Genomic DNA, 26932 nt, shown 5'->3' on the forward strand with positions numbered 1-26932 from the left:
CACCCACCCAGACACATTGACCATTAACGCTTTTGATCAAGGAACAGTGGAAGGGCAACGTTACCCAAGACGTCGCCCGTTTTAGGGTGAAGACTATGAAAGAGGTGGGACCCTCAGGGAGCGGATGGGGGGGGGGGTTACTGTGGTTAACCAAATGGATGTATGGGACTGATTAGGGGTCTGGAAATGAGATTAAAGAAAGATCTATTCGACAGATTGAATTGTATCTGCCATAATTGCTGAGAACAGCTTATTCAGTGCAGACCGCAAATAACAGCGTCATAAAACCGCGGAAGGTGGGGGTGGGAGGAGGGAGGACTGCCACTTGAAACCAGCAGGCTTTTCTTAAAACAATCAAGTCCAGGACAAGTCTTGCATCAATTAGAGGGTATATTTTTGTGTGTGCGTGTGTTTAATATGGAGGGTGTAATAAAGGGATGTATAAGCTCGCCATAAACACTTGGTAAAACTATTTTACAAAAAGGTATATGTTCAAATAAACATACAGGCAAGTTTAACGGCATGCTCCTTCTTGAATGCTTCTTGCAGCGCGCTGCTACTGTGCATGCCACGATTTCATCTGCTCTGAGACGCGGACCTAAGATAGTTTGGATGTCTCCATCTTGAGGGAAACAGCTCAGTGTCCCGTTACCAAAAGTTTTAATGAAAAATAAATCTTGTGAGGAGAAAAAAAAAAGCAACAGACAAATCAATAGAACGACAGGCTCAAAGATAAAAGTGAACACTGTGTGCCAAAGAGGCCCTCACTTTCATTCCTGGGTTGATTGTACTTAAAGTGAAACCACATGAACTGTGCTGTTCCCATAAGAGGGAGAGAAGTAGATGTTATAATAATAGACACATGCCTTGTTTAGTATGAAAACGTGCTATGTATATTGCATTAACCTATCAAGGACTTTTCTGAACAGATTTTTTTAAAAAAAGAAAGCACCAGACAAAAATAGTTTTCTATGTTAGGCACTTTTATTAATTTTTTTTCACCATTAATTCACAAACACCACTATCATTGGTATCATCATTAAAGAACACAACCAATTAAAACGTACTGTTTCAGATTTGGTGGATTTAAGTTATCACACATTACTGGGAGGGAAATTTAATTTAGATTTATCAAAAACTGTAGAAAAATGAAAAATATTTGGACTTTTAGATAAATTGCTGGCACTGTTATTTAATTAAGCTATCTAGAGCTGTTATCAGAGCATTTAACCATCACAGTAAAACAGTAAGTAATAGACTTTGTTTGTTAAGGTGTTAACTAAAACGTAAAGAAATTATTGGAGTGCTTCAAATAGTTAAAGGATTGCCTATCTGCAGATAGTAAATATAGGGGGTTTATGCCATTCTTTTCAAATGCAATCCTAAATGTTACCCTGAACAAGTTTTGTGCCATTCTACTCCAGACCTGCTGAATTTCATTATAATTGTCTTTTTGTGTTAAGTAGTTCAAGTAGTACAAAGCTATGAAAAAATATATCAGTGTAAAGGCACAAGAGAGACTTGCTCGACAGTCACAACACCACTATACTAAACCACAAAAAGTCTCAAAGAGCTGGCTCAGGGGTAAGGAACTCTTGTTCTAAGACAGCAGAAGCTGCAAAGTTCTGAGCTTTATAAGGCTGTGATTTTGCTCAGAAATACAAAGTAGTGTCTTTGCAGGAGAACTTCTGCAACACTGCAGTCAGTAATGGATGAGTCCCAATTTGCTTTTTTTTTTTTTTGCCAAACAACCAGTACACTTCTTTTGTGACTGACTTTTCCTGATGCTATTTTTAACCAATATGGACAACAACAACAAAAAGAAAAAGAAAGCGATGTAATCGATACATCATTGAGCAGTTTCTTTGCACAAACTATGCAGGTATCTTGGCTTCCAAGAACAGTAGTTGCCCACCCCTAGGCCAGCATTATTTAAGAACTTGGCCTGCCAAGTCTCGCCACAAGAGGACACTCTAGTTTCAACAAAAGGAGGACGCGGCACTGCAAACTGTTGGACACAGCAAAGAGTTCTCTATGTCTCCATTTTCCATTCACCAAACACTATGAGTCAAATCCAGCATAATCCCATGTAAATAGTGTACTGTGGGGGTGTTTTGAAGGATAGCTGAACTAAATGTATCTACCCCTGAGTATTACGATAGAGAACTGGTCTTATTAGCAGTATGGCAAATTGCTCTGATTACATATCAAGTTGTATTTCTTAAATTTGGGCAGGCTGTCTCCTTAAAGCTTTCAAAAATGTGTAGTTGCTTTACAGTTAAAAAAGGGCACTTAGTTTGGCCCTTGCTGTAAAGCCCCCTGAGGCAGATTTGTAATTTGTGATATTGGGCTATACAAATAAAACTGACTTGTAAACTGAAAAAGTATGATTGAACTGATCATTGAGGACTGAAATGATCCAACTTGACTAAATTCTAACACTTGGTAGAAGCCTGAACAAAATAGGACAAAAAAAGACATGGTAGGTGAATTGAGTGGGAATGTGAACATAGTCTTCTAACCTCAACCCTCATATCCACCTCACTTCTCAGATGAACATCTCTACATCTCTAGAGTGGGTGACCAAAAAGGGTACCTAAACATGGAAAACGTCTCCCACATTCTTGCAACATACTTGATCAATAAAGCCATGCAGAGATTTACCTTGTTTTCTTAGACAGAAAAATATGTATGACGTGTTACAATACAATGTCACAATTTCATCAAAGCGACGTACATCTTGAGAGTTAAGACAACACAAGCAAGGCAAGAATCTAGTCAGGAGACAATAGCATCTTACTCATATCCAACTATGAAGATGATCCTGTACTTGATCAAGTCAAAATGATTTGGAAAGGAGTAATCACTTAGTCCTCCATTTGCTTTGACATTTTCCCTAAAATAGTTTAAATCAGTATCACTAACCTTCTGGTAATTACACATGTTTTAGATCTGCAGAAACAAACGTACACGGCACCCACAGGGGCCACAGCGGAGAGGCTCTGTAACGAGGCATGGGAGAATGCTGGATTTGAGGCAGCAGCTAGCACCGTGTTTTGCCAGGGGTCACTTTAACACACAAACTCCTGTCTCATGCGGATGATCTGAAGTAAGGCAGCTTGGACATCCTCATCCATGTGACCCTAGGAGAGAAGGGGGGAAATTTAATCAATTTGTGCGATACTTCACAACACGGAACAGCCAGTGAGTTTTTCGCTGGATAAACCATCAGAAACAATGTGCTTCAGATGGTTTATCCAGATTATTTTAAACTTTTTTTTCCAAAATTGTCATTAATGCTGTTGTGTTGTCAGGATTTTTGACATACCACACATTAACAGGCTAATAATGAATGGGATTTGAATCCAGCAGTGAAAAAGGTCCACCATTTGATATAATTACTAATACTAACACTGTCATTCATACATACATAATGATACAATCATACATTAATACATACATACATTCATATATAATGTCATGTTATTCATCATTCTTCAACAAAACCAAAAATAAGACTGTTAGATGTTTGCATATGAAAATTAAGACTATATATGCTTGTACATCTAGATGTGATGTCATTCTAAACTTTTTCTCCACAACAAAGTGCCAGTAGTTAAAATGCTCAATTTACATTGTACTTCAAAGTGACAGTTTTTGGCTTGGATCTAAAACACAACAGAGACTTACTTGTGCCGCGCTGAGAAGATGAGTGCGATAGATTGAAACCACATCCCTGTGTTGCCTCTCAGCATCCTTATGGAGGAAGATGAAAGGAGGGAGACAAGTACAGGGGGAAAGCATGGGAAACATGATGAGGAGGGGGTTATAGGTTTTTGCATCTCTTACTGAAAACTGGACAATACTATGTCGACGTGGCAGAGGCTTTGAATGGACTCATTCTGGCTCTGCTTTAATAACTCGTTTTCTAGTTTCACCTGAATCTCGGGGCAAAACACAGCCTTTATATTCCTGAAATTTGTCAACATCTCATGTAAAGAAATAGAGATGGTGAGCTTTATATCTTGGTGCAGTCCACTCTCGATTTGAGTGTTATGTGCTTTTTGATGGTGATGCACCATTTTTTCTTTTATCTGGTCTTGCAACACAAATTTAACTTCTGGAGATGGTAAAAGATTGGTTTGGTTTCCTATTCTCCCAAGTTAATAAAAAAAACTCTATAGTGGGGTCACCATTAAAAAAATAAACCTGTTTTGTTAAGTTCTACGCATTTAACAAGTTCATGGACTAGAAACTGAGGATACTTTTTTACTGTTTTACAGTAGCATTAGGAAATAATGAATACTCATTCTCACTCATACTAGTTTAAGAGAATACCATAAAAATAATTGATATATGGGTTTGCCCCCAGTTAGCGAACTTCCCACATTAGTCTTTTGACAGTAATTGAATGTAAAATATATGTCCCTGTGCTCCTCCTACAAGGGACCTAAAAATAAAGTATATAAATTGTGTCCACTCACAGCCAGCTGTTGCTGTAGGCTCTTGATCTGGGCTTGAAGTGTGTCAATATGCTGTGCCTGTCTCTTGTTGGGCGCATTGCCTGCGTATGCCAGCTGGGACAGACCTTTCAGAGCCTGCCTCAATCCCTCAACGTCTGTTAGCAACTCTGTGATCTGGGACACACAAACATAAAATGGAGCTGTTATTGCTTTGGTGGTTGATGAAGCAGCAAAAAGTGTGCATTAACATTATTATGTTTAATGTTAACTATGAAACTACATTATATATCATTAAATAAAGTAGTGAAATAGTCAAGTTACTCAAAATAGGCTGCTGATACAAAATATATAAATATCTATCCAACCTATCTGGTTTGTTCATCTCTCCTATTGACAAACATGCAAACTGCCTCTTAAAATAGTTACAACAATTACATTTAATCCCATTTATGTTACTGAGAATTATTTAGAATTCAATTCCAAGACTACAAATCCTTCTTACCTTTTTGTCTTTGACTTCAGTCTGCTCAGCAGATGTCTGGATCCTTCTCTGAAGATCACCAATAGTGCTGAGTGATTCGTCGTACCTCTTCTTCAGCTCCCTGATTTCCCTTTCCACAGCATGGCCTTTCTCTTGCACAGTCTCCATCTCTGTTCTCGTCCTGTCTTCACCCTCCCGAGCCTGGGCTGCCTCCCTGTGGAGCTCTTTACACTGTTCTGCAAGGTTCAGGAGCCTGTCACTCAGGCTGGCAACCTCATCTTTCAGGTGTTGATTGTCAGTCTTTAGATGGCTCATTTGGTCTTCCTTATCACGAAGCTCCTCAAGAGCCTGGGTGGCTTGCAGGAGCTCAGACTGCAGGGCAGATACATCCTCAGCCCTCTGGGCACTACACTCCTCTTCCTCGCTGAGGGCCAGATGTAGTTTAGCCACTTCAGCCTCTAGAGCTTCTTTGGCCTCAGTGTGTTGTTGGAGGATGGCAGCTTGATCTCCATAGCGTCCCTGGAGCTCCTTCTGCAAGGAACAGACCTTCTGGGCTTCTACTTGTTGAGCCTCTTTTGCTTTGTGGCACTCGGCTTCAGCTTGCTCTGTGGTGTTTTGGAGGTTTCTGTGCTCAGCCTCATACTTCTCTAGCTTAGCCAACTGTGATTCCAGTTGTTGTTGGAGACCCTGGATCTTAGTGTTGCCCAAGACATTGTGCTCTTTAAGTTCATCCCTCTGCTCATTTACTTCCTTGTACTGCTGCTCTAGATTTACCAGCTTCAGAATGAGTTCCTCTATTTTGCCCTTGTACTCTTCTTCCATACCCTTTTGCTTTTCACTGGTAACAAAGGCAGCTTCTAGTCTTTTCTGAATGGACACCATCTCCATGTTTAGTTTTTCTTTCTCCCGTTTGTTGTGCTCTCCCACCAATTTCTCTTGACTGTACTTTTCTTCCAGTTCTAATAACTTTGCTGTCAAGTCCTTAAGTTTGACTTCATAAGCGTTTTCCCTCTCTGCAATGGCTGTCAAAGGGATAAACTTAGACCGGATAGCCTCCTGTATGGTGTCAAGTTCTTTCTTCTGGGCCTCCAATTCTTGGTTAAGCTTCACGGTTTCCTCCTGAGCCAGTGCATACTTTTCTGATGCGTCATTTGCTCTGCTCTCTGCCTTGACCACAGAAGCACTCAACTTTACCTTGACAGCTTCATGGTCTTTAAGGCTAACATAGTCTGTTTTCATTTCGGTCAAAACCTTCTCCAACTTTTCTTGCAACTTATCACTTCCATCTTTCACATTTCTCAACTCTGTCCCACTTTCTTTTTCCTTAGTCTCCAACTTAAATATCTCAGCTTTGGCATTCTCTAAAGCAGCAGCCAGCTCCATCTTTACTTGCTCATGCTGGTGCCTGGGCACATACTCTTCCTCTATCCTCTTGTTCAAGGACTCAGTCTGTGCAGTGAGTTGTGCAATCTTTCTCTCTCCTTCTTCACACCTCTTTTGCAGAAGATCTAGCTCCTTCACTAGGTCAGCATTTTGAGACACGAGGTTGCCCATTTCATTTTGGCGTTTTTCATTGCCACTTTGAAGACTGGTGATGTTTTCAAGTAGTGGGGTCCTCTCATTTTGAAGCTGCTGGACCTGTGCTTCTGCTTTTCCATACCTTTCACTGGCTTCAACTAGCTTGTCCTCCAGTTCCTCCATGGCCTTGATCATATTACTTTTAGTTTCTTCGTGGTCTTTCAGGGATATAAAGTCTGCCTCGATTCTGCTGTTGAGTTCATCTACTTGCTCCCGTAGTATCTCTCTTTCTTCCTCAATTTCCTCAACATCGTGGATTAGTGCCTGGCTTTTGGCAGTTACATCTGTCAGTCTCCTTTTCAATGATGCATTCTGCTCCTCTAGTGCTGCCCTAATTCGCTGGTGTTCCTCTGAAGATACTGTACCTTTCCCTCCATGGGATGACCAGTGGTCCAGTTCCCGGTGGAGCTCTGCAACCTCCTCCAGAACACGATCGTAGTCTTCCCTCAGCTCAGTAAGTTGCCGTTCCTTCTCATCCACAGCATTGGTCAGCAGGTTCTTCATGTTGTCAAACTTCTCAGCTGACACCACATTGCCATGTTTAGCAGGGGCCTCATTCCTCTGGGTTTCCATTTCTAACAGGGCTTCAGCCAGTTGATCTCTCTCTGCTGTTAGAGCTCTCATCTCCTGACCTAACCTTTCTGTTTCAGCTGCTAACTGGCCTTCGCTGCTCTTGTACTCCTCCAAGGCCTTCTCGCTCTGCTTGAGACGGTTTCGAACACGACCCACTTCTGCTGAAGCTCCTTCATACTTAGTTTTGATATCTTGGAGTTGGGCACGGAGTTCTTCAGCACCCTGGCCTCCCAAGTGCTCCTTGACTGCTACCACATGGGCTTGCAGTTGCTTGACCTTACACTCAGAATCAAGCATCCGCTTCTGGACATTCCTCAGGGCATCCTCCAATTCCTGAATCTGCTGATCAGCCTGTTTCTGGATGGTGACTCTATTTTGGGCCAGTTCTTGGCACTCTTGATTCTTGCGTGTCAGGGCAGACTGAAGCCGGATAGTCTCATCCTCAGCATCCTGTTGCCTTCTCCTCACTGCATCAAGCTCATGTCGAAGGGCCTCTACTTCACCAGTTTGATCCCAGCCTACACTAGCCTTGGAGAGCTCTAGTGGTCTGGACTGGGACCGCGATGGGCTGGGATTCTGAGGCACACACAGAGAGTGGAAATAATATATAATAAATAATATTGGCAATATGTACAGTGTTACATCATGCCAATAAAGCCATTTGAATTGGATAATATATATTTTATGAATACAAATACACACACGCTTTTAATCCACACTGTATGGCGAAAAAATTGAATAGGTGAAAGAAGACCAGTCCTTGCATTTGTGAAGGGAGTTACCTTTTCATTGTCTAATTATTGTTTCACAAAAAATCCTGCAGTGGTCACTTAAGCTTTATGATGGTTTTGAGATCAAAGAAAACCTAAAAATAGGCTTAGCACAATTTATCTTTATATTAAAGTTCAGTATGACTTTTTCAATGTTTTATCCTGATTCTGCCCTACAGCCGTTGTAGCTTACACATTATAAACCTTTTTTTGCTAAAGGGCAAAGAGGATATATATTTTTAAATTATAAAATGAGAATTTCAGCAGCTTACTGTCTCCTCATCGCTGTCATAAGCCAATTGCCTTTGCCATAGGCTGCCTATACTGGAACAGCTAACACTTACATTACAGTAACAATGTAACCTTGGCATTTGCAAACCACACATACTACGAGTATACAATAATACTGTCCCTGAGAACGAAGCATACCTGAGCAGAATCCAAGCTTTGTGACTGCTTGACCAAATTGTTTTCTTTTCCTGTTAAAGAGGCAAGGCACATAACATCATTGTTATAACTATTTTGTCTCTACTGAGGGCATTTTTTTTCTACATGTTGTCCAGCTTTGTATAGAACTGATAAAAGTAACTGAACACAACCCACCTTTGATTACAGACTGTCCAGAGTAGTCCCCCTGTAAAGACATTGGGATTCATAATTTTACTGTGAAATCCTTTATATTCAAAACTACTGAGCTTAAAACATCTCTGTAGCAACATACACTAAGGCTCTGAGTGGCTGATTTAAAACAGGCATATATTTCCAGGTAAATCCAGAGATACATTGAGAAAGTTAATATTACCAAGACATGGACTAAATAGGGGTATGATTTGGGCATGGTATCAAAAATAAATAATTTTGAAATAATAAGTATGTTTTGTGTGGGTTAGCAGATTCTCCAAATGGAATTTTTTTTGCAGTCTGTATCTCCAATAATCACTTTCAATTCTAAGACATTTGACAGGACCTAGCTAGCTCACAGATGTCCTGATGACAGCGAAAGGTAGTCATATACAGTGAAGATTTGCAATTTTTCCACTAGCAACTACAGCAGGCTGAGCTAGCATGGGAGAATGAATAGTTTAAGGGCATTATTCTTTGATCTTAGCTCTAGTTGTGTTTACATATGCCAAAAGGTTGTGTTTCATCTGACCCCCTCCCCCAGAGTTTTCCAACATTAGTAAAAGTAGGGGGAAAAAAGTTGAACAAGCTTTTGATAAATAATGTAGACTGGCCATCTGTCTTGGTTAAAGGTAAATTTGCTGATTTTAAACCTTATCTCTGCTATCTGCAACAGGGATAGCATATGATATACACCGCCAATTGTTTTTAGATCTTTGGGGCCGCAGTGAAACACTTTTTTTTCCTCTGTCCGCCAATGAGTGACATGTCATGATGTCAGTTGGTAGGTGGAAAAACTACAGCCTAGTTGGGTTTCTAATCTCTACCATTCTCCAAATGCGTCCTCCTCCTCTCAGCTAAGCTACGTTTCCAACGATGGAAATGACATCCCCTAGTGCAGAGGAGTTTATGGACTACAATACAGAGGCTTTTTGGCAATTCACGCTGGTAGGTGAAGGCACTGTGGAAATGACTCTGAACAGGAGAACACATGTTTCTCCACCAACATATTACACAGGGAAGACTTCATTGCTTCAGCCAATAACACTACTTATCAGTGCTGGCTGCACATTGCACAAAAACATCGGCAAACGTGTCCTTCAAAGAGTTATGGTCTGTTTGTGATGTTTTTTGTTTTTAATTTTTCTCCCCAATTGTACTTGGCCAATTTCCCTTCTTTCAAAGCCGTCCTGGTCGCTGCTCCACCCCCTCTGCCAATCCAGGGACGGCTGCAGACTACCACATGCCTTCTCCGACATGTGGCGTCACCTGCCGCTTCTTTTCACCTGACAGTGAGGAGTTTTGCCAGGGGGCATAGTGCATGGGGGGATCACACTGTTCCCCCTCCCCCCCCGAACAGGCACCCCAACCGACCAGAGGAGGCGCTAGTGCAGTGACCAGGACACATATACACATCCAGCTTCCCAACCGCAGTCACAGCCAATTGTGTCTGTAGGGACGCCTGACCAAGCCGGAGGTAACGCGGGGATTCGAACCGGCGATCCCCGTGTTGGTAGGCAATGGAATAGACTGCTACACTACCCGGACGCCCCATGTTTGTGATGGTTTTAAGTGGGGAAATATGCAATATCAGATTATTAACTGATATTGACTTTATAAATTAGTCATTTGACATCAGTCATCAAAATACAGTTAAAGGAAAACAAATTACATAGTAATTACTGTACATTCTGTAGAATTAGTCCAACTTATCTCAAAACACAAGCCACACAACTCCTAAGAGGCACTACATTTCTAAGCACATGCGGTGAGGTTGGAGTATTACTACTACTGTTACATTACTCTTATTACTCTTCTGGTGCACAGACTTATCATAACTAAGAATGGCAATACTAAGTGTTATGGCAGAGTGTTGACAAGGTCACAGACCAGGGTGCTCCGGAGCTGAACTTTAACAGTTTCCAGGCCTCTTGCTCCTTCGGGACTGACCAAGAGCTTCAGTTGTTCCTTCCGAGTCAATACAAAGAAGACCAATTGCATACACATTAACTCTCAAACTCAGAGGGTCCTGTCACATTCACAGCATCTCTCGCAAGGGCTTCTAAAAGAAAGATTTTGAACGGCCTCCTTGTTTTCCTTACCTCTTTGTGAGAGTCCTCCACAGTTAGCTTTTCCTGCATGGGAACAAATGTAAACATTAAAATTCAATGATAGGATTCAGAATGGACTGCAGTACAGTCTGCCTTGGAGGACAGCAATTTTCAAAAGCTGAATAGATGATGTTTCTGAATGAATTCCTCTCCATCCTCTATCAAAAGTCTGCCCTGTGCAACTTTTCTGAAAAGTTCACGCACATTTTTAACACCTACTCTAAATCTAAATTCTAAAAAGCACCTGGATTGTAAACGATTAAAACAGAATAAAGTAATTTTACAATCACTTCCATGTATGTTGCTTATAAAGCTTAGTACATCTTAAAGGGAACAGCTGTCATTACAGTTTTAACTATTACATTTACCTTTTTTTTCAACTGGTGTGGAAATTAAAAAGAAATAATGCACCCTGCCAAAGACTTGTGTGTGCTGCAACAGAAAGGTTGTGCCTCTGAGAATGTCTTTTCTTAATTTAAAAAAAGAAAATCAGATCCCAGCCCTGATGGTGAAAGAGCTCTGATTTTTGTGAACCACTCCCCCAGCATTTATTACTGTTGAAATTATACATGTTCCCCTATACCAACAGTGATGTTCTCCGTTTATTGTGCAAATTAGGTGCATTGAGTGCAAACGGCCAGTAGTGCAACTGTTGTATGCTGGTGTATAGTGTACCTGTGTGAGCTGTTGCTGGAGCATGTTAATCCTGTCTAACAAAGCCCTCTGTTCTTGTTGGAACTTCCTCAGACTCTCCTGCTGGCTCTCATTCTGCTTTTCCAGGTCCTGATACAAATAAACACACACATAACTGTAAATTGTACAGTCCAACTTGTAAAAGTCATACAATGATAAAGAATGATAAATCACTATCCAAATCTATCAGAGCCAGAATTCATATGAAAATAACAAGATGGTAATGACAAGAATCTCAACAACTTTATCGATGCTGATGTGTTGGTGGACAAAATATAATCTGAATTGCAGTACAGTAAATTCTAGCAAAGCTCATTACAGAGCGTGGATACTGGATGTGAGTCCAAATGGTTGATAAATAAAAATGTGTGTGCGCACACATGAAGGGGTGAGTTGGTACTCACGTGTATGATCTTATCTCTGATGCTGGCCTCTGCCGCTTCCGATTTCTCCACTGACTGCTGTGTGAAAAAGAGGTTCTCTTATCTCACTTTTTAGATTGCCTACATCCCAAATTGCTACCAATTATGCAAATCACATTCTCACAACCTGTCACTAGATGGCAGTCATGGGTAACTGACTGGAAGCCAGCGCATCATGGGGCTCTGCTGACTGAGGGGACTTTTTAAGACAATGTTGACTCTATACTGGAGAACCATTGACTTCACAATGTGAAAACCTGATCATTAGTGACAAGAAGCCATTAACTGTTATGTGAGCATTCAGGTAAATGATGTAGAAATACAACACTGCAAAGGACAGGTGTCTATCACATGTTCAGTGACCTCCAGAAATAAGCCATTTTATCTGGCCCTTTTCCTTCACAATATAGTCTTAACAGGTAACATCTGTGAGCTTTATCAGCTGTCAAAGAACAGGACTGCAGAAACAAGATGGCGGTCCAAATGTCAGTTCATATCCATTACAATCACATGTTCCATGTGTAAAGTGGATGCTTCTGGGTTACCTGTCTCTTCCTCTGTTCCATCTTGGCAGCCTCTTTCACTGTGACAAACCAAAAAGAGAGGAATTTAATTTAATTTTCATTTCACCAATGGTCCAAAAACAGCAACCATAAAAAGTACATTCATATCCACCTATTGCTCAAAGACATCCCCTATTTTTTTAATTTTTATTTTTTTATATATATGTGGTAACAAAAGTTTGTTAATTAAACCCATCAGGCAGAGGGTGCAACAATCTGTTTGTCTGCTCTTATTGAATAGGATATGGAATAATTCTGGTGATAGGGATCTTTTGTTGCTTTTGAATAAAAAAAAAAGTTTTGATTTACAGATAATTGAAACCTTTCCTAATTTTGAGTACAATTTCTGACTTCAGAGTATAAGCCTTTGCTCATTTTTTTTCCACTATTCTTGAGTAAAGCTGCTGTGATTTGTTCTGAGACTGTAATGAACGATAGGACAGACAACATAGCTAAACTCAGTTTAGGTTAAGTGTTTTCCCAGCAGGTTTATGGCAGCACTTGAGAGCAAGTTAGTAATCGTCTCTTGAAAGAAATGTAGGTGAATGATTAAAGCAGTGGCATCACTTGACAGCCACCAAGCGAAAAATGTGAATCAACATGGTACCCTGGTTTCCAAAAGACCGCCAGGAATTATTGTTGAATTTTGTTTTTAAAAAGGAAATATTACCAGGACATACCAAACATACCAGGACTGTATAACCAAAAATGTTCTCAAATGACACTCGAAGTGAACTCGCAAAACACAAATATTAAATTCATACAGCCATCCATCACCTCTTCTATAACAACCTCTCTGGCACTTGAAACACATTCTGTGACCAAAAATATTTGCAGGTCTCAATTTGAATCCGCATTGACAAAGCTTTCAGCGAATTATATCAAATACAGTAAGGTTGCTGATTAGGCTTAAAGAGAGACTTGACAAGCCCTTTCTGAACACATTTTTTAACATTGGGAGTTTGAATCATAACCGAAAATAGACGTGGTTTTATGAATTCAAAGCTATTGGCTACTGTCTTCCTGGGTGTTCACGTGGGTAGGGCTTGGTACCGCTCGTCACTTGCCGTAGAAAAAAATGGTGGTAGGCCTACAGCACGGCAGTGCAATACAACTTGGTGAATAATATGTTCGATGATACAAATAACTGTTAGATAGATAGATGATAGATATTTAGGTAAATAGATAGATAGACAGATAGATACGTCATAACAAGATCGATAATAAAGTCTCAGCAAAATAGCACAAACTCAAGCCAAGTAGCTAGCAGGAGGGGGTGAAAGAACGGCTTCTCTGCGGTTTTACAGGATCTTGCTACGGACACACCTTATATGTAAACTGACTGGTGTCTACATATCCACTGGCACAATTTGTCATTGGAACACCATCTACAGTCAATCACAGATCTCTCCTGAGTGGCCGCAGATGCGCTGTTTTGGCCCCTGAATATCTCCGTGGTCACATTCTAACTCAGAACATAGCCTATCAATAGCAATTTTCAGATTTTGATGTCAGTATCACTTTAAAGGCTCCATTTGGAAATCAAAGTGGCTTATTTCCACACCTATTATCAACAACACAATGATGCAACCAAGATGATAACCTTAACCTTTCTTTCTCCAATAGGCTCACGCTGATAATGTACACTTCGGAGGACATTAGGGATCAAATTTTCTCAAAAGTATTTAAGTGCTGATTGGAGCTGTTAATACTCAGTCACCATTTCAAATATTTCCTTCTTGCTGCAATGACAAATTCAATTGGTGTGAGCGTCTATCAGGAAGGATAGCGTTCAGTTATTCAGAAATCACCAGAAAGGTTCACATTGCTGCAGGCAACGCAGTATGTATGGTGTAAACAAAGCTCTCACTGATTGCAGTACAGTAAGGATTGTGACCCTGTCAAGACATTTTCCTGAAAATGATTGCACAGACATGACAGGTACATACAGAGATAGGAAATGTGGAAAGATGGGAAAAAGATTTTTGGAACAACATAACCACTGTCATAATAATCTGACTTCCCTAGTGCACGCTAGTTACTAGTTATGAAGCGTACACACACACACACACACACACACACACACACATTAGGCATATATATATTATAATCATCAAGGCGTTGGATTTTACAGTCAAATGAGTTACTAAGTCAAACAGAAAGCTATCAGGGCGTCCGGGTAGCGTAGCGGTCTATTCCGTTGCCTACCAACACAGAGTTGCTGGTTAAAATCCCCGTGTTACCTCCGGCTTGGTCGGGCATCCATACAGACACATTTGGCCATGTCTGCTGGTGGGAAGCCGGATACGGGTATGTGTCCTGGTCGCTGCACTAGCGCCTCCTCTGGTCGGAGGGAGAGGGAACAGCGATCCTCCCATGCGCTACGTCCCTGTGGTGAAACTCCTCACTATCAGGTAAAAAGAAGCAGCTGGTGACTCCACATGTATCGGAGGAGGCATGTGGTAGTCTGCAGCCCTCCCCGGATCGGCAGAGGGGGTGGAACAACAACCAGGAAGGCTCAGAAGAGTGGGGTAATTGGCCGGATACAATTGGGAGGAAAAAAATCCACACAAAAAAAAAAAAGAGAATGCTATCAGATCCATGGGTAGCGCTCTGACACGCGGTAACATAAACAGACGGTCAGTCAAACCAACAAGTCACTTAATCAACCAACTATAGCTGGAATGTTTACATAACTATAGCCTTTAGTGGGAAGGTATGTAGGTAAATAACACATCAGCAGGTGAGCTGATAGATAGACTACTGTAAATATTTACAGCTGACTGGAGCTGACGTTAAGTTTGTTTTTGACATTGATAAACTGTTTCTGCAGTCAGTTTATCCAGTTGCTTGTTGCTGAACGGAGATGCGTCCATCAGCTGTGCATCTCCGTGATTGAAATATCGGGGGAAATTGCTGTTGCTGGCGATGTAAACTTTCAAAGAAGTAACAATCAAAACATGCGCTGATGTGTCAGCACTGCAATTCAAAATCCTCTATTGCACACGTGTCGTGTCGTGGTGTCAATCATCTGTGCAGTATGTCAAGTACGGTAATGAAGTAATTTGTCTAAGGTTGCTTTCCTAATCATGCAATAATTGGTGGAGGGAAAATGGACTGTCAGTCCAACTGTGTGTGTGGGTGGGTGGGGGGTGTACAATTATTTAGGACTAACGTTATATCTAGCTTGCTATCCTAATGGTACCCTGGTTGTTGACACACCACTGAGGGCAGCGATGCTGATGCCAGCCAAACTGCTGTATCGTTGTTAGGAGGGGGGGGGGTTCATCTGTGGGCTGGCGACTGTTTATAAAAAAGCCAAAGGAATCTAATTTAGGGAGCTTTGCTACCTTCTCCTCCTCCTCCTCCTCCTCTTTTCTCGTCTTTTCATACTGACACTTTTATGTTTGAAAGGCATGACTGCTTGATTGGCTTGCAGATCTGCTCAGCTACATTCAGATTTTCCACCGATATTGTATCATCTCATCACATAATCAAATAGAAACTTGACATTGGACATCAACATACATCACTAATCATTGCATATCTGCTTATGACAAAAATACTAAAGAAAATTAAAAAAAAACTATTCATTTAATTGAATAGTTTTTTTTACAGTTTATGTGGAATAAGCTTATTATTTTGTTATAGACAGACTTTTTACCCAGAAAAAAAAAAAGAAATCATGATGGAGCTGGGTTTGCCTTTTTAAGGGCATATACAGCAAATGACACCGTTATTTTTCTTAATATAACGAGTTATTCTTTGAATACAGGCATATTTCTGAGATGGCAATCCGAATCACTCACAAGGGCCCGTTCTCCACCAAACACATTGTTGGAGAGCCTGCTTCCCCCCCCACACACACAGCCCCAGTGCAACCGCTCTGCCTGCACCATTTATAGTTACGCCATTGTCCGACTTGCTTCTCAAAATATAGGCTAACATTCTTGAAAGTTGATTCAGTATTGACACTAGTTGAAAACAGGCATATCATTTCTCATACGTAGGTTGTAAGGATATCAGGAGGAAAAAAAGAAAGAAAAAAGACATCTGAGATTATAATTACCCAAACATGCCTGCCAAAAAACAAAAACATCAATTATAAAAGTCATTCATATCATCCATGATGAAGGAAGAAATTCTTTACACTAAATCATGTTTGTCAATTGTGATCTGTAAGGAAGCTCCGGATTTAGAGGACATAAGGAAATATGGGAAGAGGACAGGCTATATGTAAAGGGAAGCAAGGGAAGACGAAAAGTAATGGCAGAATATGACAGCAAACGGGTATGGACAAATTAAAAAGGTCGTGTTTTTAAATACTTATAAAACATTGTGAGTTATTTCCTCTAGTGCAGAGCTTTGCCAAAAAGTTCTTGGTGACAACATCCTCTTTCTTAGTTCCCAGCCACTGAATAAAGACCAACTGTTCAAATGGACTGATAGAGAAACATGAACCTAGCAGAAGGCTATTTTTCCCATTAAATGATTTTGTCATGTTCAATCTCTGACTGGTAAGAGGGAACACAACTTTCATCCAAATACTTAATACTTCATGTACCTTACACAAACATGCGTAGTGGGGGGAACATATGGACAGGATTCTGGTCCTGTGTGTTGCTATCTGACCTCTGTTGACATTGTCAAGGTGGCTTTTGACCATGGCGACGAGTTCCTGGTTCTTGCTGAGGCGGGCATAGTGGTAGGGGTCATGGCCCAAGCCATCGACTGCCGTCACGTCAGCCCCACTCCTCAGCAGTACTTCCACTGCATCCTTACAGCCGTATTCACAGCCCAGAATCAGAGCTGTCCTGTAAATACCAAGACACACATAGTAAGCATATGGGCATCAGGGCACAGTATCTACAGTTTACACACACACAATTTCCCCAGTGAAAACTTTGCCTAAAGATATTGGTCCACGACCTCATTAACATGATGCAAATGAGCCAACAACGAAATGAAGATTCACCTTTGGGTCTAACAGGGATTCGGACAAAATGTCAGTGAGGCATGCATGATCCAACTTGTTTCTCATCAACATATCTATCCAGGTTAAAGAGTCGAACAACTTTATTTATCCCAGAAGGGCAATTCAGTTTTACAATCTACTCAGACCGCACACAAACTCACAGACAAGCAGCAAGCATCAGTATGTCAGAGACAATAGACAGATCAGTACATGGCTAAGAGATGCACACTGTCACCCTCGTCTGGCCTTGCATGCAGACTCATGAAGACCAGGCAAAGGACAAAAATTTGCACAAGTTAAAACAATAGAAGGAATGAATAAATAGATAAATAAATAAATAAATACATAAGTGAAGCATCCTAAGATGCATTGCACGTTACATTCCACCACTACATTCAGTGAACGTACAGGCCCACTGTTGACTACTAAACTTGTTCTGAATAAACACGACGTTTATCTTCAGTGAAACCGACTTTATTCACTCCATTTCCTCACGATACCAAGTGACCAGCAACTTGCTCTCAGCATGAGCACCACCACAACTGCGCATGACAAGAGACTCCCGCCTAGAAGGGGCAATACACTGCACATGCATAACCTGACCAGAAGGGGAGCTGTCCTCCATTACATTAACTAAATAGGGATGCATAGAGATAACAACATGTTAACAATCTCATTCTCTTTTTTTAAAGAAATAAACAGAAAACAAAAAATGAAATTCACAGCGTGAATTATGGAACATACATTTCCAGAGAAATCAACATGTCATGGAAACATTTGAGAACAAAATCAATTGTCCATCCAACACCCTTTTAACCCAGGTCCCATTGTCCTTCACAGAGTGCCTTTAAGAGCACAAGAGCCGATGCTCCTTTCTTTGTGAGACAGTCAGCGAGTTGAGTTTTCGTGTCTGACCAACGCACCTCCTTGATCTTCTTGCTTTGTATGAGTTCTTTAATGCTACTGATTTCCAGCCTAAGTCTTTTCTCTGTGACTTGCTTTGTAGACTTGAGAGCATCATACAGAGAGTGGTTATCAGTCACACAGAGCACGGAGGGAGCATTCAGTTCAGCATTGCCAGTAGTTAGTTCAGAAAATAGTGTGGCCAGAAACATTGCATTGTCTACTCCATCTGACATAGCAAGAGTTTCCCCTGCGAGTGTACTGCGGACCACACGTCTGATTTTCTTAGAGTGCCAGCTGAGTGGGGAAAACTTCCCTCTTTCTCCCATAAGTGTTATCAAAGTACCTCCCTGTGAACCTCCATCAGGGAGGTTCCCAAACGAAGCATCACTGAATACTATCAAGTTCAAAGCATCAGTGTTTCCCAGACGTTGGAATCTGAGTGTTACCTTTTCAGATTTAAGCTTACGGATAACCTTATTAGCCTCATGAATAGATTGTACTGTTGCCCCTTTTATATTAGAAGCCAAACAACACGAGTCAAACATAACATCAGGTCTTGTTTGTTTAGCAACCCATAGGATTTGTCCTATTTTTGACCGTAGCTGCTCTCTTTCAGTGTCATTAAGGGGCTCACTTCTCTGTGTGGCCCGACCTGCTTGAATGGGTATAGGCTGCAGATTGTCAATGAAACTTTGTTGGTGTACCTGTACCTCACCGTTTACCGTTACAAAATCCATTCCTACATAAGAAAACTTTTCATGCTCCTCACGACCAACCTTAAACACAGATTTCAGTTGCGGGATTACGTTTGATGAAAAGTTTGATGTGCCTGCCCAGAGAAAATCATCTACATGACATGCAAGCACCCCAGTGACCTTACATTGCTCATCCAACCAATAAAATATTGCTGGATCCACCTGAGACACTCTACCACCAGTAGTCTGCATGATTTCCTTCACTTTGTTGTACCAATATAGTGATGCGTCTGCAAGTCCATAAACACATTTCTTAAGTTTCCATACAACATGTTCACAGCCTGCTTCTGTAGGGGGGCGGATATAAATATCCCTGGATAGCTCCATACCCTGTAAAAATGCCGATTTGATGTCCATAGAATGCACTTCCCACTGGTTTTGACATATCACTGATAACATAAGTCTAAGTGAATCAGTAGCACATGTAGGGGAATCCTTTTGTAGCTCTTGAATATTTATCTCTTCAAAACCTCTGGCAACCAGTCGTGCTTTAGGCACAATACCCTTAGGTGTTTCTTTAAGACTACAAACCCATCTAGTAGAGATACATTTCTGACCTGCATCTTTAACTACCTCGAAGACATTATTATTGTGCCAGTTCTTTATTTCTTCCTGTTTAGCTGCATCAAATGAGATGTCTTTCGTTATAAGTACATCAGCTTCTCTGTCTGTTTCTATGTGGAGATTATCAACTTCTGAGATATCAACTGATACCTTTTGCCCATCACTTCCATTATTCTCTAGATGTTGCATGTTATACCATGTTTTATATTTCCCTGTAGCTTTGCCTGCTCTCCCCAAGACTCTTGCTCTAAGTAGAGTATTGTCACCTCTGTTCATATATGTTACAGTCTGTCCTGTTTTTAAACTCATACCTGCAGAGGGGACAGGATTATCATGTGCATTAGGCTTATGGGCCATTTCAGTTTGTGCAACATTACTTTCAGGTAACTTATTCTCTCTATTTTGTTCACTGGCTAAATCATCAGCTACATTGTTTATACCTTGTTGATCATTTCCTGTTTCTGTGTCTTGTTGATCATTTACTGTTTCAGCATCATTTTCATTTTGTACCATTTGTTCTTCGTTAACCCTTGTGTTCACCTTGGAAAGTCTAGAGTGATGTACTCGCACTAAGATTCCACCATGCCTTACAAAAACAACAGCTCCATCCTGACCAATAACAATTCCTGGTCCTTTCCACTCATTACATTCAGCTCGTTTGTAATACACCTTGTCACCCATGTCATATTTTTCATCTGTAGCTCTGAGCTGTTTACGTAGTGCTCGTCTTATCCTTTCTGAGCACTCTGCTTCAGTGAATGCTTTTCTAGCAGCATGTAGGGCCGAAATGTGCTCTCCTACTCTAGCACTCATAGTAGTACCCTCTAGTGCAGGTGGTTTATCAACCAGTACAGAAGGAAGGTTAGGATTCAAACCATACACAAGTTGACGTGGACTGTAGCCGTGCACATTATGCATACTGTTCTTAGCCATAAGAGCCCAGTCCAGGGCCGTTTCCCAGTCACAGCCACTTTCTCGCCTGACCTTCAGAATGATGTCGGTGAGGGTCTGATTATGCCTCTCCAGTAGTCCGTTGCTCCAGGGACTGTATCCCGCTGTTGTTTTCGTCTCAATGTTAAAGTTCTCAGCCATATCACGGAACTCTGCATTATTGAATTCTCCTCCGTTATCGCTGTAGAGCCTCTGGGGGGCGCTGTGGATTCCTATCCATGTATGAAGAAATGACTTGACGATCTCTGAGGACTTCTTGGTTTTTACAATGCTTCCTGCGCTGAACCTTGTGAATTGATCAATGATGTGGAGGTACCATACCCCTGGTTCCAACTCATGCAAATCTACTGCCACCGTTTCATTAAACGTTGAAGCAAGAGGCAAGCCCACAGCAGGCTTTGGCTTCGTCTTGCTGTATCTATGGCAAATATCACAGTCCTGTACTATGTGCTGCAAAATCGTGTCACACTCTGTGTCTTTATTTCCAGAGCTATGGATGAGCCGCTGCAGCCTCTCGGCGGAGGCGTGACCGAACTGTTTATGCAATTTCAGAAGAACTTTGTGTTTCTCATTTGCGGTCATATTTTCTGTGACTGTGAGGACCTCATCTTCATTCAGGCTGTTCTCTGGAGCCGTCAGTGCTTCAGTTTCTATTGGCTTTGTTTCTGTGCTCGTCTCTGATATCTATACAATAGTGTCCCGAGCTGGTTAATTCAAGAGGGATATTTTGATTAAACATCACAGCACTATCATTCTCCATATCCAAAATGGTCCCTGCCCTTTTCAGTGAAGTCTTACTCAGAAGCAGTGGGATATCAGCTTTAACTACTTCAGTTTCCACTTGACATTTTGTCTGTCCTATTTTTGCAGGCAGTTTCAGTATTTTGGAGGAATGTACTATATTCCCATCTCCAAAGCGAAATGGTCTGCTGCTTGGAATTTCACTTTGCGCTATCTGGTTCACTTGGCTTTGACTGAGGTCTGCGACAAAATTTTCCAACCACCTTTCTCCGCATACTGTGCGGGTACATGCAGTATCAATGATAGCTGTCCCTAACGACTCAGTCAGAAAGATCTCTGATGCTGATTCAGACAGCGAGGCTTTGGTAAACAATGTGTCCTCTACTTTTGCTGGCTCTTCAGTTAGCTTTACTTGCTCGCTATTCTTGTGGGGACAGTCCTTGGCCCAATGGAACGTGCTCTGACATACAGCACATTTTGATCGCCTACCGAACCTATCCAGTGGGTTAGTACCTTGTAACGGTGGCTTTTGTTGTCCAACCTGTGTTGTCTGTGACTCTTGTCCAGCTTGCTGCACAACGTTACTTGTTCGTTTAAATCTTCCTCGCGAGCGCTGCTCTGTGTAGAACACTTCATCTTTTACTTGTATGCCATTAGTCACGTCGACTTGTATTTTCCCTCCAAAAATCCTCCTGAGCGCGGACTTCATTGCCGCAAACGTTAGATCCGTACACGCTGTCAGCGCCATTTGCCTACTCCTCTCGTCTAGACAAGCCGTATCCAAAAGTTTAAAAGCCAATACGGCATCGGGAAGAGTCATATCATACTTTTTCATTCTATTGTATCGCTGCTCAAAGTCAATCACATAGTCCGCCATGGACACAGAACTGTCCTTCTTGATACAGTCAAAATACGAATAAGCATCGTAAGCGCGGTCCCTCTCTTCTTTGAGAAACATTCCATCTAGTTTTGCAATTAAAACGTCCATACCCCCATCTGTATTCAAGTCTGCAGCGGGTATTTCCATGGCGATATCCCTTGCCCTTCCTTCAAGCCCCAGGACGACAGCAAGGGCCTGTTTCTTCTTATCCAGCTCAGTAACGAGCTTCCACATAGCAACTTCATTTTTCCAACTCTCGTACGGTCGGGACTCATCGAACTTCGGTGGAACTTTGTAGCTAGCAGAAGCCATTTTCTGCTAACCATCGACTGCTACCAATGTTGACAACTAAACTTGTTCTGAATAAACACGACGTTTATCTTCAGTGAAACCGACTTTATTCACTCCATTTCCTCACGATACCAAGTGACCAGCAACTTGCTCTCAGCATGAGCACCACCACAACTGCGCATGACAAGAGACTCCCGCCTAGAAGGGGCAATACACTGCACATGCATAACCTGACCAGAAGGGGAGCTGTCCTCCATTACATTAACTAAATAGGGATGCATAGAGATAACAACATGTTAACACCACAAGCCATGCGAAAAACAGACAAAGGTATAAACCAACTATTATGGTTTAAAACAAAATAAAGCATTCATTTAAAATGACTACTCTCGGCATTTAACAGCCTGATAGCAGAAGGAATGAAGGACTTAGAATAGCGATTTGTTCTCCTAGGGGGTGCTAGGTTGTCGATGACTTTTCATTTTCATTGCTATTTTCCCCAGATGAAAATGGCACAACAAAATCAAAATGTATCACTGTAAACAAAAACTATGAAGAAATGTAAGTGTAGTTAATTTTTTGTTTTTTTTATGGTTGTTCTGATTTGGTGTTTGTCTAATTTTTGTCATGCAAAAATAAATAGCTGAAAAACATCTTTCACTGGATTTTTCATCAACAAAATTAACACTGACACACAAAAAGGCACAGCTGCATACAAAGACTAACTCAGGGATTATAGCAAAAAGAAAAAACATCTGACATTTTTTTTCAAGCCCAGTTTTTTTTTTTTTTTTTTTACTTATACATATATACTTAGCACAAAAAGTAAGGACATTTGTATTTGGTAGATTATTTCTTTGTTGTAACAATGCTTCTTGATATGTAAACGAACTATTGAGGAGAAGACCGGGACAACCTCAAACTTCAACAGACATCTGTCAAGGATGCACCCAGAAAAGTAAGTGATATGCAGTCAGTTGATGATATGGTTGGTGATCAGTTAACGTTAGCTAGCTAGCTATCTAGCTACGGTAACAATAGCCTCTGAAGTAAATGAACCACTAGTCCAAGATGTTCGGTTAGGTCGTGTGGGTATATCATATCACTAGAACCAAGTGAAATTGTATAGGTAAGTTAAGTAACGTTACTGTTAGAATGCTAATGCAGCATTGCACAGAAAAGTCACAGTACGGTTCGCTTTCGGTACGAGCGTGTCATCGATCTCACTAATTAATTGGTTAGTAACACGCAGCGTCTGTGTGTTATTGGGAGATTAAAACTGATTTTTATTATTTATCATTTAGCTAATTACCAAGTAGCATACACTTAACGGAAAAAACACAACCCCTTGAACTTCCGTGTTAGCATTAATCTTAACTAGCAATAACAAATCCGCACATTGCAGATCTCCGCCATGAATATTCTCCAAGTGCGGAGAAGGAAGAGGTCTAGCCTATAAGCATTCCACAAATAATGTTGATAAAATGTGCACAACTTTACAATGCAAATAAAAATAATTGTAGGCTATTACTCGCTAAATGGACTAATTGAAGAAAGCTAATGTGGATGCCGCCACTGGTTTTCTTGAGAGCTGGAGACGGTACGAGATTTGACGGATGTGGCATTTCCCCCCCGATGTACCGAAAACTACCGAACCGTATCGTGATTCGTGACACCGCATAGGCTACTGTAAATATGTGGATATTTTTCTTTGCATATATGCAGCATTGGGTGTGCCAAATTCTAAAAGTAGACACGCGCGACGTAGCTTTTGAACAGTACTATGAACTGGCTCTGTCTTCTTTTTTTTTTTTTTTTAATTTATTTCTGATTTTCCCCTTTTTTCTCCCAATTTAGTGGCCAATTGATCCCTATTTTAATTCAAACACCCACCCTCGTATTGCATGCGTTCGCCAACTGCATCTCTCCGGCCGGCAGTCTCGAAGGAAAGCGCCTCCCCACTTTCGTGACAAGGCGAATCCAAGCCGAACCACTGTTTTTCCGACACACACAGAGACGCATTCACATGACGAACACAAGCCGACTCCGCCCCCCTCCCGAAGACAGCGTTGCCAATGATTGCTGCTTCATCGAGTCCGGCCATAGTCGGATCTGACGAGACCGGGGCGCGAACCCCAGTCCCCAGTGGGCAACTGCATCGACACCAAGCCGACGCTTAGACCGCTACGCCACCGCGGACCCTAACTGGCTCTGTCTTCTAACAAAATCACACCCTCCCTGACCCATACAGACTAAACATACAGACTCACGGAGGATAGAGAGTTAAAGCTCAGCTAGGTAGCATGTAACATACTTAAATCAATAATTAAATGACTGGGTTTTGCTAATTAATCCCTGTCCTGTTAGTCTCATAAATTATGTATCTTTTCTCATACTTTTCATTTATCCAGCTAGCTTACATTAGTTAATCTACTAATATGGTAATGTTAGTTATATAGATAACTAAATATGTAACTTAACTGGTTATGGTTCAAACAACTATGTGTATAATGTGTAACATTTGTATTGTTATTGCATATTGTTATAGCTATAACGTTACACATTTTTTGCTGTGAAAAAGATTACTTGAAACAGTTTGGCATCAACAAGCTAAAGTGTGTATCCTATCTTCCCCTAGGTTCCAAGAATACCGTGCCTCCACTGCTTCAGATGTGATGCCAGCTGCTTCAGGTCAGAAGACTATCACATCATTTTTAAATGATGGACAGCAAAGGATGTACGACCTCAAACATTCACGTCAGAAGGCTATACGTGATGCCCTTGTAAAAGATCTAATCATTAAGTGCTGCTTGCCACTCTTCATCGTTGACAACGAGGACTTCAAGCACTTCCTGCATGTCCTGGACCCTCAGTACCGGCCCACAGCAAGATCCACAATTTCCTCTGTGACCATTCCAGGAATGGTGGAAGTCAAGAAAGAACAGATAAAGAGCCAGCTGGCAGAATAATCGAGTGTTGCTGTTACCACAGACATTTGGAGTGATCGAAAGATGCGGTCATTCCTTGGAGTGACAGCACACGCAGTAGCAATGGATTAAAATAAACAGGAACTCAGCCTTCAGTCATATCTTCTTTCCTGCAGAAGAGTGCATGGGAAACACTCAGGACAGAAGATTGCAATGATGTTTGAATGCTGTGCTGAAGAATACCTGATTAAGGACAAGATCAACTTTGTCATAACTGACAATGCATTCAACATGAGAAAAGCTTTCCAGGCCAGCTTTCCCCTAGAGCAGTGTTTCTCAACCGGGGGTCCGCGGACCCCTAGTGGTCCGTGGTGTAATTGCAAGGGGTCCGTGAAAATAAAATATCTTTAAAAAAAGGATCCTATGACATTTATAGAAATAGGATTATTTTACTCAAATGTGACTGAGACCTTTATCTACCTAAAATATAAAGGGTAACAGGACTTTTTTCTCTAATTACATCTGTTTCACAAGTGCAATTTATCGTATTTTAATAAGAGATCTCGCTCCCGTTTGCATTGTTAAAAGTTACTGAATACATATTCTGTTTTGTTACATATATCTGAAAGTTACTGAATACATATTCTGTTTTGTTACATATATCTGAAAGTTACTGCATAAGAATTCTGTTTTGTTAACTATATCTAAGTTACAACTGAAAGCTCTTATTTTTGCCCCAAAGAGTGAATAAATGCTATAATGCAATTTAAAATATAGTTTCTACTGTTTCTATCAAATTGCAACCCCCCTCCCCCAAGATCAGGTGGAGGGGTCCTCAGGGTAGATCAAAAATACGCAGGGGGTCCAGGACCCCAAAAAGGTTGAGAACCACTGCCCTAGAGGATCCTTGTGATGCTGAAGCTCATGATCCCAGCACATTTGAGGAGGATGATGAAATATGGCAAGACCTGATGCCAGAAGATCAACAGACAGTCAATGACACTTTGGCTGAGAACTGTAAGATGCAGAGACTATCATGCTTCACACATTCACTGCAGTTGGTCATAAAAGATGGTCTGAAAGACACCAGTGGGCTGTCAAGCACCCTAGCAAAGCTATCCCGTGCAGCCAACCTCCTCCACAGTGGCACCTCGTTTAAAGACTGCTTTGAAGCGTGTTTTGGTGATGCAACAATTCCAACAGCGAATGCCACACGATGGAATTCCACTCTGAAGCAGGTGAAGGCTTATGTGCATTTAGACATGCAAAAGCTGTCCAGTGTGTTGGAATCAGAGGGGCACAAAAGCCTTATCTTATCCCCGCGAGAGTATGCTCAGCTTAAAGAAATGATCGAAGTCCTTGATCCGTTCTTAGAGGCAACCAACCTAACTCAGGGTGAGACTACTGTCACCGTCAGTGTGATTGTGCCCTGTGTCCTCACTCTGCGCTGTCACCTGCAGGAAATAAGAGGAAAAGCCAGATACTGTGGGCCTCTGGTGAGAGCTCTGGAGAGCTCCTTGAAAACAAGGTTTGCAGAGGTTTTCAGTGCAGTCAAGATACCAGGATGTGAGCCAGCTGAAGGAAGAGGCCCCACCAAATTTCCTTTCACCAATGCCTACTTCATAGCATCTGTGTTGGACCCAGCATTTGGCTTCCAGTGGCTAGAA

At 41.4% G+C, this 26932-nt stretch overlaps 1 protein-coding gene across 1 annotated transcript in view; it reads right to left on the minus strand.

Annotated features, from left to right (window-relative positions):
- Window positions 1–1946: 1946 nt before the first annotated feature.
- The window catches only part of uacab (uveal autoantigen with coiled-coil domains and ankyrin repeats b), a 71289-nt gene continuing 46303 nt past the window's right edge, over window positions 1947–26932 (minus strand). The window contains exons 8-18 of the mRNA XM_056278622.1: window positions 16908–17089; window positions 12258–12295; window positions 11695–11751; window positions 11273–11380; window positions 10589–10621; window positions 8469–8499; window positions 8295–8344; window positions 4966–7671; window positions 4485–4637; window positions 3691–3756; window positions 1947–3143 (exon numbers count right to left, since the gene is read on the minus strand). Of these exons, the coding sequence (XP_056134597.1) occupies window positions 3072–3143; window positions 3691–3756; window positions 4485–4637; window positions 4966–7671; window positions 8295–8344; window positions 8469–8499; window positions 10589–10621; window positions 11273–11380; window positions 11695–11751; window positions 12258–12295; window positions 16908–17089 (3496 nt within the window). The 3' untranslated portion in view covers window positions 1947–3071. The remainder of the gene's footprint in view (window positions 3144–3690; window positions 3757–4484; window positions 4638–4965; window positions 7672–8294; window positions 8345–8468; window positions 8500–10588; window positions 10622–11272; window positions 11381–11694; window positions 11752–12257; window positions 12296–16907; window positions 17090–26932) is intronic.

The sequence above is a fragment of the Lampris incognitus genome, chromosome 4 (genome assembly GCF_029633865.1).
Source record: "Lampris incognitus isolate fLamInc1 chromosome 4, fLamInc1.hap2, whole genome shotgun sequence".
Lineage (NCBI taxonomy): Eukaryota > Metazoa > Chordata > Actinopteri > Lampriformes > Lampridae > Lampris > Lampris incognitus.